We start from the raw sequence: 19,148 nt of genomic DNA, 5'->3' as shown, positions 1-19,148 counted from the left end.
TCCAGCCCCAGAAAGATTCATTTCTTCTTATATGTAAGTATGCTGTAGCTATCTTCAGATACACCAGAAGAAGGCGTCAGATCTCGTTATGGATGGTTGTGAGCCACCATGGTTGCTAGGATTTGAACTCAGGACCTTTGGAAGAGCAATCAGTGCTCTTACTTGCTGAGCCATCTCTCCAGCCCCCTGAACCATTCTCTAAGCAATGACGTTTAATGGCTTTTGCAGTTGTCCGGGGAATGAGGGAAGGGACTGCTTAAGCTGCCTGAGCTGGCCACAAGTTGAAATACCACAAAACCACTTAACAGGACACTGCAGAAGTCATGGTTTGTGTGACTATGAGGTGGGTAAAGGGCTGCTAAAATGATGGGGGGTGCAGCTTTTAGGCACCGATTCAGACATTTCACAAAGATCTACTGGATAAAAGGAGTGTGTGTGTGTGTGGGGGGGGGGGGGGTCCTCAATGTGTGCCACATGTTCCCTACGGCAAGTCCCAGCAGGCAGTCATGAGTACTCTGTGTGAACACACTACAGTACTACTCAGTGCTAGGCCTGACCTTACATGGACATAGCAACTAGCACTTTACAGCACTGGAGCCGTTTATGGTTCCTAACAGACTGCCCTCTTGTTTTCGGTGATTGCACAGGCAACAAGTTGTGGCAGTTAGAATTCAAACCCTTCCCTGCACTTGGCCATCCCACATCCCTGGTGCTGTGCTCCCTGGGTAAGGGCATATGCTGGCCGGGAAGGGTTTAAGTGAGATATGTGGACATAAAAGCATCAAGACAGAAATTCAATTTGTTGTTTTATGTTGTTGCTGGGTGTAAGCTATCCAGAAACCAGAGGGTAAGAGGGGCTGAAGAGACTTAACATATCTTGTGTTCTTGACAAGACATGAGGGCAGATTATCCTGACCTCCCTCCCTCATAACCAAACATCCAACTACCTAATTCTTAGTTGCCCCCCTTTCTATGTGTAGAGATGTTTTGTGTGCATGTGTCTCTACCACATTCCTATGGAGGAATAGGAATAAGGAGGAAGTCAGACCCCCCACTCCCCAGGAATGATTGTGAACCAACAAATGGATGCTAGGAACTGAACCCAGGATTAAAAGTATCTAATAATCGACATTTAAAATGTATTTTTCACTACTCATTTCTGGGTAGTGAAATTTTGTACACTGAACCCAAAGACCATAAACTCTAAAACTAAAGCCAGTTTCACTAGCTTCACCTTAGGAAGTCAAAGGCCACCCAATTCCTGGTAGTACAAGTCAACTCTAAATTTCTGCTATTAGTGCCAATTTTGTGGCATCACAAAGTTCAAGTGGGAATGAGAAATGAGAAATCCGGATGCTCGCATCCAACCAGGTGCCTTAAGGTGGGTTTTCTCAGATCCCCCGCCCCCGACCTAAGTCAGTGCCTGCAAACTAATGCACATTACGTCAACAAAGACCTGCACACAGGCCTCGGCTCGCCCATGCAGGTTACCTGTCTCCCTGCCAGCACCCGCCCATCGCTTTTGAGTACTTAAGTCATGTATTAGACTTCCTCCCTGTGGCTCCTCAACTGAAGGACAACGGGGAAGAAGCAGATATATCAGAATAGTAAATAAAGTGATTCCACACATGAAAACATTCTTCTAATTTACACTTTATTGCATTATGAAAATAATACATTTATTTGGCAAAGTGATCGATCTAGGCTCCAAATTGAAAGAAAATTCTGGTGTCCGAATTTATTTTTTAAATGTGAAATATATGTATACTAGCCAGTACATACTAGCATCCTCGCTAGGCCAATAACCCCCATCAAGCTAATTTTCATAATTCCATATGAAATTACAAGGTGTTTTTGCATCCATTCATCTTATGATTAGCACAAATCTCAAGAATTGACCCTCAGTTTGTCAAAACCAATAGATCTAAGAAACTCCTGCTCAAAAGACAATTTGAAACACTCCCCAGAATAATCTGCTTTGGCTCTGCATGTACATTTCCACCCTCAATACAGGTTTCACATTCAAAATATTGCAGCAGCTTTAGGCTCTGCCCAGGACCATTTAAGCTAGTACATTACACACATTATTTGAAAAAATTTGATTTTACAAATGCATAAATACATGCCTATCTACACTGCCAAAATAAAACACAGGGATCTCAATGCTTTAAGACTTTCTGAGGCAGGATTTCTGGAATAGCTTTCCAAAGCCAAAGAGTTGTAACTCCATTGCTCTGGCTACATAGGGGAAGGCTGTAGTTGTGACAAATATTAAGTGGATTAAATTTATCTGTAACACTCAAAATATATTTTCACTACTCCTGTTCTGCTACATTTTCAGAACTGAAGAGTTTTCAAAAATGTTTTCATTTTTAAAAGGGAAAAGTGGCAAAACCATGTCATACTTCTACTGTCTCCTCAGTGGCATTGCCCAGTTCTCGAGTCAGGCTTGGGAATGGAGAACCAGGTTAGAGATCTGGTCAACATCTGAGGGCCAGTTACTTCGGCCACCCACATCCTGACCCTGCCCCCCTTGGGTCTTCTCCGTTAAGGAAATGCGCCTTTTCATCATCCACTAATGACTCACTTCTTGTTAGAACGGATGCTTTCCTGCAGTCTCCTGTTAGTACATCTAACAATACTTGTGAAAATGGACTTCCAAGGGGCCAATGCATCCACAGCCTGAACATGGTTTTACAACCTGATGAAATATTGCAACTGCCCCAGAGAGACCCTTCATCAATATCCTATGTGTATCTGTATAAACAGCAACAACTTTCATCTATGATCAACATAGGAATAGCTAATAAATATTAAAGCTATTAAACTATAGATTAAAATGCAGACCTCTCATAGAATTGAGTGATGTCATTTTGGTACATTCACCATTATTAATTGTACTTTATTTAATAAAGAAATAATTTCCCCTTGCAAAGATAGCAATTGCAAGTTTACACATGAAACCACAGACCTCCACTCCCGATGCTCAATCTTCAACTTTTAACCAGCAGCAAACTGATTTGTGAATGGCCCGTGGCACCATAAATAAAGACTATCAAAGGTCACAGGAGCTTAGAGAACAGGGTTATTGACAACCTCATAGATATCCTACGGAAAATCTCAAAAACTCTAAACCTAAAATGTTTAAAATCTGCTCTTCCTGGCAATCCCTCAACTAAATAGAGTAAGAGGCCATTACAAATGACTGTCACTTAAAATTTGCTCCATTTTAACATTTTTACCAAAAACTTTGAAGTTACATTTGATTTTCACGCCTCTTAGGTGCAGTAAATCAACATCCAGTTTCACTAGACAGATTCATAACTATATCACCCCAGCTGCTGTGAACCTGAAGGTCTCAGTAGTATATTACTTTATGAACAAACGGAGCCAATTATCTTTGTAGCAATAGTAATGTCTAAGAGGTCAGAATCCAAACCTTGTGGTTCCCTTGGAATCACCAGAAACTTAGGATACAGTGTGAGAAACTGTTTGCATCAGCTATTAAGTCCATCCCTGTACCTCAGATGTCTGAAACTAAAAACGGACTCTTTTGTATTTTGATAAAAATGTACTCCAATATTTCATAACATTAATATTTATTGCTTTATATGAATACTGTATTGAAAGCCCAAGCATTCAGTTACACACGAAATTATACAATTATATACCGTTTCACAAAGGCAGTGAACACATTACAGTCTACAAAATCTACTTTACAGAAATTTAAAAATTCTAAATATCAAAAAGTACAGCTGAAGAAACAGGTATAAATTTGGCAGCCAGTAATTCTGACAGGGAAGTTGCAGCTTGCATGACTTTAAATATGTGAATTTGAAAATATTGAGTTTATAGAGTAGTAACCATTGTGCTTTGTGTTGATCTGAAAAATATAACACTGGCTGTTGAAGAAGCATGTCCAAAAATATTTACTTCAAAATGTTATACAAATCATGGTGGTTTCTGTGTACCTCTAAAGCTCCAGTCATTTTAGCTCAGGTTCATTACTGAAGTACTCTACTGTTCCAGTACAGTGATGTTTCACACCAGTGCCATGCGCGTACAGGATAATTCAGAAAGACAGATGTAATGTTGACAATGTTCAGAAAAGCAATCGAATGTCATGGGACTGCCCTGTGGGCTCTTCTGAGATGGTTTCATGTCAGGCTCCTAAGCACTCATTCTGCAAACAGTAAGCTAATGCTTGAGCGCAACTCCCAAGATAAAGCACACTCTCTCATAAATAAGGAAGTCTTTTTCTCAGGCACCTTAGAAGTATACAAAGGGATTCAGTTTGCACAGGTCTCCTGGAATGTGTTTAACCTGGTATTTCAACACTTAAAGATTCCCAGGGTTTCACAGGGGCCAGATTTTTTGTCTCAATTACTCAGAAGAGAAAGAAAATGTCTTCTGAAAGAAGTGAACTCAGTCATTACCAATAAAAAAGTATCCACTGTATTCATCTCTTATAGAAACAGAAAAATATAACATTCCCCTTAGGATAATCTATATATGTATATATGACTTAAAGTTCCATTGTATAGTCGAACAATAAAAAATCTGAAACCACATGAAACCCTATAATTCACATGTTAACATGTTTAAACTATGACCAAAATATGGAAACTGCTAGAGACAAGACAAAAATCTTCCTTGTGTATATATAAGCCAAATGAGATCATCTTTAAAGTTTTGAAAATTATAATTATCTTCCAGTTTAAAAACTTTAATTCTAAATTAAAAAAAAAATCTATACACAAACCACTGATTTGAGTACACCAGGAAAAAACAAACAAAAAACCAAACAAAACCAGAAAATCAGCACTGAGCGGGACCCAGAGGAGCTGGCGCTCATAGCTCTCCCACAGACAACTGTCAGGGTTTACTCTTAAGGTTCTTTATTTTACAGCCTGCTTCTCTTGTAAAACTAAAGGTCCACTTTATTTATTACTTAAAAGTTTTATACAGTGTAAAACCAGAACTGCCTGTAAAATACTGCCTCTACGTGTTTTTAAGTAGTTAGTCTTGTTCCATTGGTTCATCTGTGACTTCTGTGGCTTCGACATTTTCCATGAGGACTGACAAACTTTCTCCAGTTTTACTGGAAGGAGGAGGCCCTGACTCCTGTGTCTCCCGGCAGTCAGAGCCACTCCTCGAGGCCCCTGCACTGTCACTCCTTTCTGAAGCGGAGTCTGTCTGAGCTGGAGACACACCAGAGCCCTCCGTCTGATGGCTCTCCTCTGAAGTCTCTTCGTTCACAGTTAAGGCGTCATCAGATTCCTTTTCTTGATTTTTTCCTTCTGGGACCATTTCTCTTGGTGTCATAAATGATTCTAGAAATAAGCATATGTTGTAGTTAAATTTATTTTCAAGCACTTGGGAGGCAGAGGTAGGCAGACTTCTGAGTTCCAGGCCAGTCTGGAGTTCCAGAACAGCCAGGGCTACACAGAGAAACCCTGTCTTGAAAAACAAAACAAAAATTTCAAGACACACCCAGCCAAGTTTCGTGATTCCTGTGTCTACAGCTCCTCAAACTCAGCAGCAAGCACACACAGGTGGGACACGAGCCCAGAGGCAGCTGAGGAGCCCCGAGTGCATCCTGGGGAAGGAGGGGTGATCACCACCCCCTCTCTCACCTTCCTCCTCTTCTTCCTCCTCCTCCTCCTCCTCTTCCTCTTCTGTACAATGCTGCCTGGTTCGACTTTCTCTGTCCTTCTCAGGGGGGGAAGATGCTGCTTCTGTTTCCTCTGCTCTAACTGAAGAGATTTCACTGGACACTGTTTGGCTAGCTGTCTCTCGGACGTCACCTTCTTTGTCAAACTTCAGTCTTTTCACCTCATGCTCCTCAGATTCCACAGCATCGTCATCTGGATGTTTATTTTTAACAGGACTCAGTGAGGAAACTTCTGATTCAGAGGCTGAAGAATCACTGCAGATGGTTTTTTAGTGTCATTAATAAAATTATTTTCAGCATAATCTACATTTTTACGTCTAATTTTAAAGACTTTAACAAACTGACTGTGAAATTAAATATTAGTATCTGTATTAAGAAAATGATTTCCAAAGCAACTCAAACTGTTTCTGTTTCATGAATATTCCCATTAGGACCAATTTGTCAGATTCTATGAGCTTTCTGGAAAATTCTGGAAAATCTTGTCTCTATTCACCTTCAGCTGTACTGATGCAATACAGAAGCCATTATCTCCTTCAGTCACTTTAAGGCCTGTTCCATCCCTCAGGACCCATGAGAAGTTCAGGACCCCCAGGGCACCAAAACCTAAAGACCTCAAAGTATATGCACAGAGGCTCCTTTATACGTACACACAGAATCATATTATCTCCCTTAGATGTGAATCAATGCTAGGTGACATAATACCTAATGCAAATTAACACTCTGGGCATAGGGGACAAAGTCTACACCTAACAGGGACAGATGAAAACTTTTTCCCCAATTACTTTTGGTCTTCTGGTTGAGTCTTTCAAACCCATAAATGGAGCCCATTAAGTACAGAAGGTCCATTCCACCTTGTGAATAGTAAATAGTGCTATAAAACCTTTAACGGATGTTAGATTTCTATGCGTTTCTCTCTCTTTAACTACAAAACACACAAACCTGTGGCCTTTCTCTTCACTTAGCTGCAGGTCTGGATCTCTGCTATCTGTGCTCTCAGGCAAACCATTTGTTGTCAAGGGGGCTGACAAAGAAAGCTTTGGTCGATTAAGTGGCCTAGGTGTTCCTGGCCCGTTTATATTAGACCTATAATGAAATAAATGAACATAATTTTCTACTTTTAGAAATAAAAATCTAGTAATAAACAATAAAAATAACTACACACAATCACCCCTTCCAAAGTACACATCACAAGTATCTGTAATAATTTTGACTTTTGGATCTGTGCCTTATCCTATATTAGCAAATGTAGCCTGGTGTCTAAGATAAACATATATCATATATCTTCCTCATAAAATATGTATTTAAAAAAATATACTGAGCCTTAATTCAAATACTACCAAAAAACAGACACCCTGAACAATTTAAAAAACAAAACAAAACAAACCATAATACACTCACCTGTCAGTATAGTTTGGTGAGTTTCCAGGAAACATAACACCATTCATTCTATTTAAACTATTAGAATTGTTCTTCCTGTAATAAAAGAAAACACTTCAGGTGAGCATGGCAGTACATGACTTTAATCCTAACACTCAAAGACAGAGGCAAGTGAAGCTCTGTGAGTTAAGACCATGCTTCAAAATAAAATATCACCTTAAAGGAAGAAAGAGAAGAAAGGAGGGTCGTATATGGCAATTTGTAAGAATTTGGGTATAGGGCTGGAGAGATGGCTCAACAGAAAGTGCCCAAGCTGCTCTTCCAGAGGACTTGGGTTCTGTCCCCAGCACCTACATGGTGGCTCACAACCATTAACCCCTTCTCCAGAAGAGCTAAGGCCCCCTTTCTGAACTCCATGGCATACTCAAAGCATACATACATACATACATACATACATACATACATTCATTCATTCAGGTAAAAACACTCACATACATAAGAAGCAAAATAAATACATTAAAAAGAAAAATCTAAGTCTAGAAGATCTTTTGTAACACAGCTGTCAAATTCAAACACATCAGCACACACACATACTAGAAAAGCAAAACATTTCATTCAAAAGGAAATCAATTTTATAGCATAATATTTTGGTTTGTCTACCAAGAAGCATCAATGGATTATCTCAGTATCTGATTTAGTAAGAAAAGTCAAGAGTTCTAAAAATAAAATTTTGGTTTTTAAGTAAGTCAGTGGATCTATGCAAGCAGCAGTGTCTTCTTCCTAGCCCTTGTCAGGCTCCAGTCTCTAACTGTGCTGGGGTGAGGTTGGGGTAAGGGTGCACTAGCCTTCTGCAATTTCTAGGACATCCACATGCAACAAAGAATTATGCACGTGCCCTAAATGCTAACAAGGCCATGGGCTAACAGATGCCTGGAGCCAAGTCCTTAATTTGGATATAGATATTTTGACAATTAGGAATACTTTGTCCATCACGGAGCATACCATGAAGTATCTTATTCCACTCCTGTCACCCCTAGGAACAAATCTATATATCCAGAACTGGAGTAACAGAACCATCTCTTTGGTTCAAATCTTTCTACTGGAAACATTACTGAACAGCATTTTGGCAACATTCCACCTCAGGGACCAGGTGGTAGATTTCACAATGAATGCTATCATGTTTAGTTACGTATGAAATAACTAAATACAGATTATTTAAATAACACTATTAAAATAACTAGAATATGGTAATATCAAAAGCAGAAAAAACTCTTCTATACTTACTCTGAAGAAGGACAAACGCAGCTAACAACCATCACATTCTGAAATAACAGAAACCAGTATGTCAGTAAGAGGAAAATACAGAACATAAAATATTAACCCCTTGTGGGAGGCTTTCACAATCAGCCTCATGGGCAAATTTACTTCAACTCAAAGCAACTGGTTAAAATGAAAGCCAATAAAGGAAAAAGTAAGAGCAGCAACATGCAGGTCTGACTGCAACAGCTGCTGGCTTGCTCCACCATATTCTCATTTATCTTGACCCCCAAGGGCTGGAATTAGAGGCTTATATCACTACACCAAGATTAAGTGTTTACATGAATTCATACACTCATGGTATACACTCACTGATAAGTGGATATTAGCCTAGAAGCTTGGAACACCCAAGACACAATCAAATGACATATCAAATGATGTCCAAGAAGAAGGAATGAGTGGCCCCTGGTTCTGGAAAGGTTCAGGGCAGCAGTGTAGGGGAATACCAGAACAGGGAAGAGGGAAGGGTTGGATGGGGGAACAGGGGGAGAGAAGAGGGCTTATGGGACTTTTGGGGAGGGGGATCAAGAAAAGGGGAAATCATTTGAAATGTAAATAAAGAATGTATCAAATAAAAATAAATTAATTAAAAAATGATTAAGTGTTTCTTAACAGGAAGAACAATTCCAATAATTTAAATCAGATTAAGTGGCATTATGACCCCTGGAAACTCGCCATCATATTGTAAGGAAGAATGTTGATTCGTTTTTTAAATAATTCTTAGATTTTTTTTTAAACCATATTTTGGAACCCAAAGTGAAACCAAACCTCCTTTGGCGATTACACCAGAAAAGTACTTTTAAGGTAGGCTCACAGCCCTATCATTCAATTGTGTTTAAATCCCTGGCTCAGAATGTAAAATATCATAACACTGATTTGGCAAATGCAGGCAGTGATACCCTGTCTGTTCATCCAAAGAAAATAAAAACCTTCAAAACACAATTACTCTGGATCCTTAAGCTGAAGTACTAATGAACCCTGAAGTTGTCCTTCGTTAGATAACATAAAGACTCTGCAAAATATGAGTCTGATAAGCCCTAACTACTGAAAACTCCCAAAGTTAATAATGGTCTTAGGCTCCTTTTCCCAGAGTAAAAGGACTGATTTTGAAACAAACAAAAATTATAATGAACAGTAGAATTAAGTTTTAAAACTCAACTACCATACATATTTTTGTGTATTATTTCCATTCTCCAAAATAGTCTTTCCTTTGTTACCTTCCACCCATAATCTGAACTGGATCTTTCTAGACAATGTCTATCACTTAAATGGTTTTATACTCAAGTTTCCAAAGTTGTGTGCTTCTGACTTTTGGAATGTCACAGTGACATTTACAGTGTACTATTAATTCTCATGTCTCTCTGGTGGTTTGTTTTTTTGTTTTGTTTTTCATGCTTAATAAATAATAAAAAGCAAAATAAAAGTAAATAAGCCGGGGGCTAGAAAGATGGCTCAGCGGTTAAGAGCACTGACTGCTCTTCCAAAGGTCCTGAGTTCAAATCCTAGCAACCACATGGTGGCTCACAGCCATCGTAATGAGATCTGATACCCTCTTCCAGTGTCTGAAGACAGCTACAGTGTACTTACATATAATAATAAATAAATCTTTAAAAAAAAAAAAAGTAAATAAGCCGCTTTCTTCAGACTTAACTCTCATGAGAATACGTACCTTTTCTACTCCTCTGAGAAATTTGTCTGTTCCTGTATAATTTCTCCTTGGATCTGTTAGCAATTCACATAGTCGTTGAATAGTAAAAGGGATACTGCAAAATAATTTTATAGTTTGAGGCCATCAGTGAGAAATTAGGAGCTTCACAGGTACCACGTGCTATCAAAGCTTTATCAAGTCATATGTGCTAAGCTACAGAAGAATGAATGTCAGAGTCACTTAGAGCAAAAAATAAATAAATAAATAAAAATAAAAAAATTTAAAAAAATACAAAAAACAGAATGCTTTAAAACACGTTCCAGAAAAAGATTAGTACAATATTTTAAACTATGACCACTCAATCTGAACTTTTTTATAAAAGAGATAACCTAAGTAATAATTGTTAGTTTATTTACAAACAGAAAGTTTCTCAAACTTTCTCCTGCTCCCAAACATTTTACTGAACATTATAAATGGTTGTTTCTGTGACTAGAGTATAATAAATTAGTACTGACACAAAAAGTATTTTAAATAGACTCTGCTCCATTACTACAACTTTATATATATCATATTATACATTTAGTCAAACTTTACTATTTTCTAAGAACTTGTGGGGTTAAATATACCAAACTCTTTTACCAGAACGCAGTTTTCCCTCAATTACAGCAAACCCAAAAGAGTGAAATTCTTGAAATAAGACTTTGAATAATAATCGTTTTACAAAGAGTTTGGAGGAAATGCGAAAAACGGAGTCAAGAGCTTTGGCTGCTCTTCCAGAGGAAGGGTTTGATTCCCAGGATCCACACAGCAGTTCATAACTCTAGTCCCAAGGAATCCAATAACACTGCCTGGTCTCTGTGAGAAGCAGGTATGCATGCAGTACACAGACATACACGCAGGCAAAACAACATATACAAACAAATACATTTTAAAAAAAGGTTTTGGACTCACAGAATTATTAGCAATCAACAAAACTACAGCTAAGTGTAATATAACTTCAAATGACATGCTGAAAAATGCACAAAATAGATCTTTGGATTTCAGTGTTTTCCATTAAAACCTACTTATGCTGCTTATGACTAGAATTGCAAAGCCTCAGATGCACAATGTTCACAGTGCCTTCATTTTCACACACAATAGTCACCCTACAAGCAATGCAGGTAATGTGTGACGATGCCATAACCTGAACCCAATTTCTCTAACTTCAAAACCAACACATCTTTGCTGTACCTCACACATCTGATACAAATCATAGTGGTTTACTGAGTAAGCTACACTTAAATTCATGCTTTTTTAAAAGACAAGGTCTCACTTTTGTAGACCGGGCTGACCTCGAACTCAGTATCTGCCTGCTTCTGCATACACAGTGCTACGATTAAAAACATTGTGCCACCATACTTAGCAAAACTTGCATTCTTTCAGGGGGAAAGGGGAAGACAGGGTTTCACTGTGTAACAGAGCCCTGGCTTGCCTGGACTTGCTTTACAGACCAGGCTGGCATTGAATTCAGAGTTCTGCCTCTGCCTCCCCAGTTCAGACTAAGGTATGCAATGCATGACCACACCTGCCAAAACTTACACTCTTAGAACCAATAATATTTCTTGCATTATATCAGAGTACGATTAGAAAATGTTTAAAGGAAATGTTGTTCATAATATAGCAAATGTTTTCTGATTAAAATCCAAGGCTCTATCTTTATTCAATCAGCAGTCATCTGAAAGTTGTTCTGCCAAAGAATGCAAACTAAGAAGCAACTTGCCTGACACATAAAACAATGCCAAGTGCACCAAAGAAACAACCTGAGTACAAAGCCAGGCAGATGGCCATGACATCAGCCAGCCTAATGAGAAAACATCAAACTGACAGTAGCAGACATGTAGATCAATGGAACAAAACAGAAGACCCAAATGTGTGCCGTGTTACTGTCATCCCATACTTGACAAAGATGCCAAAAACTTCACAATGAATAGGAAGACAGCATCTTCAACAAATGGTGCTGGGAAACTGAATGTCCACATGTGAAAAATTGAAATTAGACCCATTATCTATTACCCTGCCCTATTACCATTACAGAAATTCACAAATGTTCAAAATACAAAATCCACAACGGATACATCTACAATGCAACCCTTGCACCTAAGGATCAGGAACACTGGAGAAGAGGGGGTGGAAAGATTTTCAAGAGCCAGAGAACAAAAATATCTGCTGCTGAACAGGGTCTTCTAGACTTAACAGGGAAGCTGCATCATTAAGTCTCAACAGTATTGCTGTCTAAACAAGACTTGCATAATGTCAACATTAGCAGATGTGCCCACACTAATGGGGGAATATATACAAGGCCCTTCCCCCAGATGAAGAAGCACAGACAAACCCAGTGGTTAAGAGCAAAAGATCTGGATTTTGACCTTAAACTATTCCTGCATGCATGAGGTCCACAAACCTATACTCAGGTACATATATATACACATAAAATAAAAATAAAAAGTTACAGACAACAAAGGGATACTAAAAGAGAAAATCAGTCTTTTCCAGGAATGAGACCCCTGATAAATTATCCAATCCCAAGTGATTAGCCCAAAACGCATACATATAGGAGCAACAGTAGATCAACTTAGTATGCTGTGTGTACACACACAAACACACACACTCTAAAAGGTGATAAAGCCGGGTGGTGGTGATGCACACCTGTAATCCCAGCACTCTAGGAGGCAGAGGCAGGCGGATTTCTGAGTTCGAGGCCAGCCTGGTCTACAGAGTGACCTCCAGGACAGCCAGGACTACACAGAGAAACCCTGTCTCAAAAAAAAAAAAAAAAAAAAAATCCAGAAAACAAAAAGGTGATGAATTTGAGAGGAAATTCAGGAGGAAAGAAAGAGGTGAAAGTTATGTAAATGTGATTTTGTATGTAAATTCTCAGGGGAAAAAAGGCCCAAAGATCTGTTTACTTTATGTGTAGCATGCAGCTTTTTAGTATGTCTGTCTTTTCTACTCAGTCTATCTAACAAATATCATCAAAAACTAAACAGAAGCTGGGTGTGGCAGGGCACAACATTAAAAGCTCTCAGGAGCAAAGCAGATGGAGCTGCAAATTCCAGACCAGCCAGACACACAGCGGGAAGATACCATGTAAGCTGTGTAGGATGCGGCCGCACAAGCCTGACTGGGAGCAGTGAGGAATGAAAGGACAAACATAAAGACACACTGACACAGAAAAGGTAAGACCAGGAGGCCTGTGCTCTCAGAGAAAAGCTGTAGCACCCTGGAAGCTCATGTTTATTAGTATTTACAGGGGAACAAGGAGGTATTTAACCTCAGGAAAACAGTCTGTAGGAGAGCTGTCTTCAGGCCATAAATATCCAGAAGAGGAAAGTTACTATGGATTCTTTCTGCATATATGCACATTTACTAGAACTTTACCACTCTCCTGGGTCCTTGTCATGTCAAACACATTCACTCACAATCTCACTCCATATATGGTACTGTCTTAAATAAAAGCTGAATAGATTCCTAATTTTATTATCTCATACAATTTAGAATCACAAGCCTAATAACATTATCTTTATTTGAAGCAGCATGTTCTTTCTATACAAAGGCTTAGCAATTAATGAACCAATTGGCAAAAAGCCAAGGATGCAAGTACATTAATATTTGTATCAGCCCAAATCACAAAATCAGTCTTCTGTATGTCAAAGCTTTTAACCAAGTTAATCATCGCTACAAGTGCTTTTAGTACTCTAAAGTACACCAAATATTAACTTGCTTTGTATAAATCCTATTTTCCAATTTTAAGAATTTTATGTGATTATCATACCAAGACCTATCATCACAAGGCAAGGTGAGGGAATAGGATAAGAAGGAGTATCAAATTATACCAATTCTTAACTAATTATACCACAAAAAAGGAAGAGAAAAACTAAGTACATTTTAATGAATAGATTCACTGATGCTGTTACGTACACAAAAAACAATTATCCAGGTTCTCAGCACACCTGAGAACCTACCAGTCGGTCTAGATCTACAGTCTTCTATGGCCTTGTTTAAAGAAGCCAAGAGTTCAGGTAATTTAAAAAAATAAGTCTTATTATTCTAATTTTTAAAAGGGAAAAGTTAGTAGACAACTTGAAATTCAAAGAACAAAAAATTTACATACACAAAATTTACTAAAATAAGGATAAAATGGGAAGGGAGAGGGGAAAGAGAGAGGTACAAAAACCCATAAAGTGGGCTGGAGAGATGGCTCAGTGGTTAAGAGCACTGACTGCTCTTCCAAAGGTCCGAGTTCAAATCCCAGCAACCACACGGTGGCTCACAACCATCTGTAACGGGATCTGATGCCCTCTTCTGGTGTGTCTAAAGACAGCTACAGTGTACTTACATATAACAATAAATAAATCTTTAAAAAATAACCATAAAGTAAAAGCTTCTTGAAATATACACAAAATATACACATATAAAATCTAAATGAAATACCAAAAACCAGGAGAGACAAAGCCCCACTTAAACAGCTCATCATCCCAAATAAACCTCTAGTTCTAAGGATAGGTTACATCTAATCAAGTTGTTGGCCGAAGGGACCCCATGGAAACCCCCAAAGAACCCAGGCTATTGGCTGCTTTCCATAAAACAGAGGGTAAATCCCTACTGCTGAAGACAATACCCGCGTGACTCACCTAACAAAGACCAGCTGATACCACCTAGAGCATTTACCTGTATGAACTAGTGTTCATGACACCACAAAGTACTCTACATCCTACCAAAAAGGAAAAACTAACCCAGCTACAAACCTTTCAATTTACAATGTTAATGGTGACCTACTCTTAAGATATACTTCTACATTAATGGCATAAAGCCTGTGGGGAGCAACCAACCAATACCTGATTGGATTTAAGGCCTACTCCATGAGATGGAACCCAGGAACCCACACCCGACAACATTTGGATGGCCAAGAACCTGGTCTATCTTAAACTGGAAAAGCCAATTGTTCTGCTAAAAGAACACAGCAATAAAATGACTCCCAATGGTGTTCTACTGTCCTCATGAATCAGTAGTACCATGCTGAGCCACCATCAGAGAAGCTTCCCCCCCCAACAGTTAAGAACAAATACAGAGTTCCATGGTCAGACAATGTGCAGAGTAAGACTTTAGAACCCTTAGCCCTAAAAGGGAATGTCTCTATCAAATCTCTCCACTCAGGGATCAGAGAACTCTGAAGGAGAACTTACCAAAAAGAGTGGTAAGAGCTGGAAGAGTTGGAAGACACCAAGGAACTGAGGCCTTCTACACACAAATTGAGTGAATGCTGTACATTTACAGACTGTGGAAGCAGGTAGAGTCTGCATCAGAGAACTCCTAGAACTGGGAGAACTGGATACACACCCTGATCCCTAACCAAAAAATTATCCGCCTGCAGGGCAGTGGTGGTGTACGCCTTTAATCTCAGCACTTGGGAGGCAGAGGCAGGCGGATATCTGAGTACAAGGACAGCCTGGTCTACAGAGTGAGTCCCAGGACAGCCAGGGCTACAGAGAAACCTTGTCTCCAAAAAAACAAAACAAAAATAAACAAACAAAATCTGCAATTGATAGCCACTTACAAATTAAAAATTAGTTTTCATTTCAGAGAGACTCCCCTGGAGAAAACAAAGCAAGGATAGGCCCCCATTCCGAGCAGCGGGTCAACACAAAATGAACCCAATATCATCTTGAGAAGTTGTTCATAATGTTGTGTCAGGGCCTTCTTTTTAATTTTAGAGGTCCTTTATGAATATATAAAATTACGGTTTACAGTTTTCTTTTTTCATGCGATCCCTGTGTGTGAGTGTATATGTATATGTGTTCCTTGTTTTATCTACTGTTTGTTTTGTCCTATTCAAATTTGTTTTTTATCTTATTTTACTTTATTATTATTCCTTAGATGCCTGTTTGTTTTCTCAGGAGAGACTAAAGAGAATGGTATGAATAGAGATGGGAAGCCATAATCAGAATATACTGTATGGAAAACAATCTACTTTCAATAAAAGAATTAAAATACATAGACAACTTGCAATTCAAAGAGCAAAAATTAATCAAAATTTACAATAATAGTTTAGAAAATAATGGCATGTGTTAAGATTCTATAAAGCACTTAATTTTTAGCTTTTAAATAAAACTGAAAGCACAGCAGCAATACGAACAGAACAAGGCTGGAGAGATGGCTCAGCAGTAAGATCAATGGCTGCTTTGCAGAGGACCAGAACCCACATGGAAACTCATAAACATCCAGTCCTAGGAATTCTGATGCAGTATTCTGGCTTCCAAGGGCACCATGCATGCAGTGTACAAACATACATGCTAACAAAATACCCATTCACAAAAGCAATTAAGTAAGAATTTTTTTTTTTATTTTACAAAAGTACAAACTGGCACCTTGACTGCAGACAGAAGAGATACACACAAACCTACAGTAACTTCAGTTGACACAGAGCATGTATACATGGGCATTTTGTGCTAGGGCTAAGAGGTAGCTCAGTGGTAAAGTGCTGGCCCAGAATCTGCGATGGGCTTGAGTTCAATCTGTGGCATCAGGAGCACACACACAAAGGTAACAGTCTGTTTGTGATATGTCCTTGCCTAGAGCGATAAATCAGTTACAGATGTTCTGTAAAACGATACTACAAACAAGCATGGTTCACAGCACTGCTCCCCTGACCCCACATAACCTTCTTTTTTTTAAAGCCTACCTATCTCTAGAGAGAAAAAGGCATATTCTGAGCTGTTTACATATTTTCCTTTTTGGTTTTTAAAAAACAACAATTTGTGTGTACATGTGCATATACGCATGGGCATGTTAGTAGAAGCCAAAAGAAAGCATCCAACCCTCTTGAGTTACAGCTGTTTTGCAGATGGTTGTCCCCTGAAAACACACACACAGGTTTTGTCTGTGTAGTCTGTCTGTGCTGGAACTCACTGATTGGCTAGTGCATTCTACTGGGATATCACCAGGGTCATCTCCAACTCAAGCCATCTGCCTGCCTCTGCCTCCCAAGTGCTGGATTAATGTGGACTACCACAGCCTGGTGGTTTTTGAAAGGCCTGATATGGGTGCTGGGAACCATACTGTGGCCCTCTGGAAGTACACTTTTTTAACAACTGAGCCATGGCTCAAGCCCCTCTCCTTTCTGGTTCTAAGACAGAAGATCTTAACCATGTAGCACAGGCTGGTCAGTAGTCTTTTTTTTTTTTTTTTTTTAAAGAAAAAATATTTATTTATTTCATGTGTGTGAGTACATTGTCACTGTCTTCAGACATACTAGAAGAGGGCATCATATTCTCATTACAGATGGTTATGAGCTACCATGTGGCTGCTGGGTATTAAACTCAGGACCCCTGGAAGAGCAGTCGGTGCTCTTTACTGCTGAGCCATTTCTCCAGCCCCAGCATTCAGTCTTAAATCATCCCAGCCTCCTGAGTGCTGGGATGACAAATGTAATGAGCCACCACACTGGCTATACATATACTTACTGATCACGGAGGTATCAGATATTTTGTAAAATGAATATACAACTAGCATACACCATGATTCCAATACATTTTCTATACATATTTCTGGTATTTGGGGATCTAAAGATACATCACTTTTATCAAAAACAACCTATTAAAACATAACTAATGTATACTAGAAAGAAGATTCCCAACTGATGAACAGTCCTGGGGAAGGACTCAGTGGGTAAAGTATTTGCTGTGCTTCAACCCAAGGACCTGAATTTGGATAGGCAGCACACTTAGGTGGTAGGTAGCACACATTTGTATCCCAAATGCTGCTAAGCAGAGACAAGTGGATCCCCGGAGCTCTATCACTAGCCAATCAATGAATTCCAGGGCTAGTAAGCAATTGAAGATGACATTCTGACAGACCTTTGGTGGCCACAGGAAACTACAGATGAGCATACACATAGGTACACATCACAAACACAATATTATTAAAAAAGAAAGAAAATAAACTGGATGGAAAGCAAAAAGGTATGCTTTTTAATCTATCAAAATCTATATTCAGAACTTACAAACAAAAGGTTATCATGTTTCAACTTGTAAATATATAATTATAAACCAAAAACGCAGGTATAAAATGAAAATTCATAACATAGTTAGTGGTAACTAATTAAAACTTAGATCCTCTTAATTAGAGTAAATGATTCAAAAACAGACATTCTGAAAACTGGAATTAAAATACTTATGGCTCAAAGATGAGAAGCACTGTAAGAGCAATTATGCTTTAGTGCGCTTTTAGGCATTTAATGACTTCAAATCATCTGAAGTAGATGAATATATGTTTCAACAGGTTAAAAATTATAAATATTTTAGCTTTATCTAATAACCTGCTTATCTGATATCTAGTCTAACTTTAATACAATTAAGAATATTTGCTTTTACTAATTCATAAGTTAGCTCAATATTCACAATACGATGGTATAATTCATTTTAACTCCCATATATTTGGAATGTCTATGCATTTTGTGTATGTACACATATGCACAAACACAAATATTCTACAAAGGAAGTCTGTTTATTCTGCATACACCCAGTTCAAAAATAAAAGAAACATAACATGTGGCTTCTTCCTGGTATGTGATTCTTTTTTAAGTCCCAACTAAACTCATAATGACCAGGCATGTGGTTAAATAACAACTACAGGTACATGGTCAAGATAAGTCTCCTCCCATTCCAGAGTCCCAGGGAAAACTAGTCTGATGACACTAAACACCAGGCATGGTATCTCCTGGAAAAATAAGTTTTATTAATAGACCCAATGTCAAAGCATAAACTTCTGATATTGTAGGCAAATATCTAAATTTAAAATAGGAATAATCAGCTGAGAATGGTGGTACCCACCTTAAATCTCAACAAAGGATAAGGAGGCAGTGGATCTCTGTGAATTTCCAAGGCTAGCCAGGGCTATATGGTAAGACCCTGTCCCAAATACCATCCCCCAAAAGAATCATGCTATTTCTGGCAATGAAAACATAGAATTAAAACTTCTTCACATAAATCCTACCAGTGAACAGGAACTTTAATAACATGAACCAATTCACTATATTTCACAGTTATCACAAGCTTCAAATTGCCAGTGCCAAATGCAGCCTGTTCAGCCACTCAA

At 38.6% G+C, this 19,148-nt stretch overlaps 1 protein-coding gene across 2 annotated transcripts in view; it reads right to left on the bottom strand.

The window, feature by feature from the left end:
* Window positions 1-1,637: 1,637 nt before the first annotated feature.
* Ppp4r2 (protein phosphatase 4 regulatory subunit 2) overlaps window positions 1,638-19,148 on the bottom strand; it is a 39,594-nt gene continuing 22,083 nt past the window's right edge. The window contains exons 4-9 of one of the 2 annotated variants that reach the window (XM_052174439.1): window positions 10,038-10,131; window positions 8,336-8,373; window positions 7,073-7,147; window positions 6,614-6,757; window positions 5,637-5,929; window positions 1,638-5,333 (exon numbers count right to left, since the gene is read on the bottom strand). In XM_052174439.1, coding sequence (XP_052030399.1) covers window positions 5,020-5,333; window positions 5,637-5,929; window positions 6,614-6,757; window positions 7,073-7,147; window positions 8,336-8,373; window positions 10,038-10,131 — 958 coding nt within the window. In that variant the 3' untranslated portion in view covers window positions 1,638-5,019. The remainder of the gene's footprint in view (window positions 5,334-5,636; window positions 5,930-6,613; window positions 6,758-7,072; window positions 7,148-8,335; window positions 8,374-10,037; window positions 10,132-19,148) is intronic. The other variant, XM_052174440.1, reaches the window with a different exon arrangement.

This window comes from Apodemus sylvaticus, chromosome 2 (genome assembly GCF_947179515.1).
Source record: "Apodemus sylvaticus chromosome 2, mApoSyl1.1, whole genome shotgun sequence".
NCBI lineage: Eukaryota > Metazoa > Chordata > Mammalia > Rodentia > Muridae > Apodemus > Apodemus sylvaticus.
The sequence above is the reverse complement of the archived record's forward strand: the minus strand, read 5'-3'. Positions and strand labels throughout refer to the sequence as shown.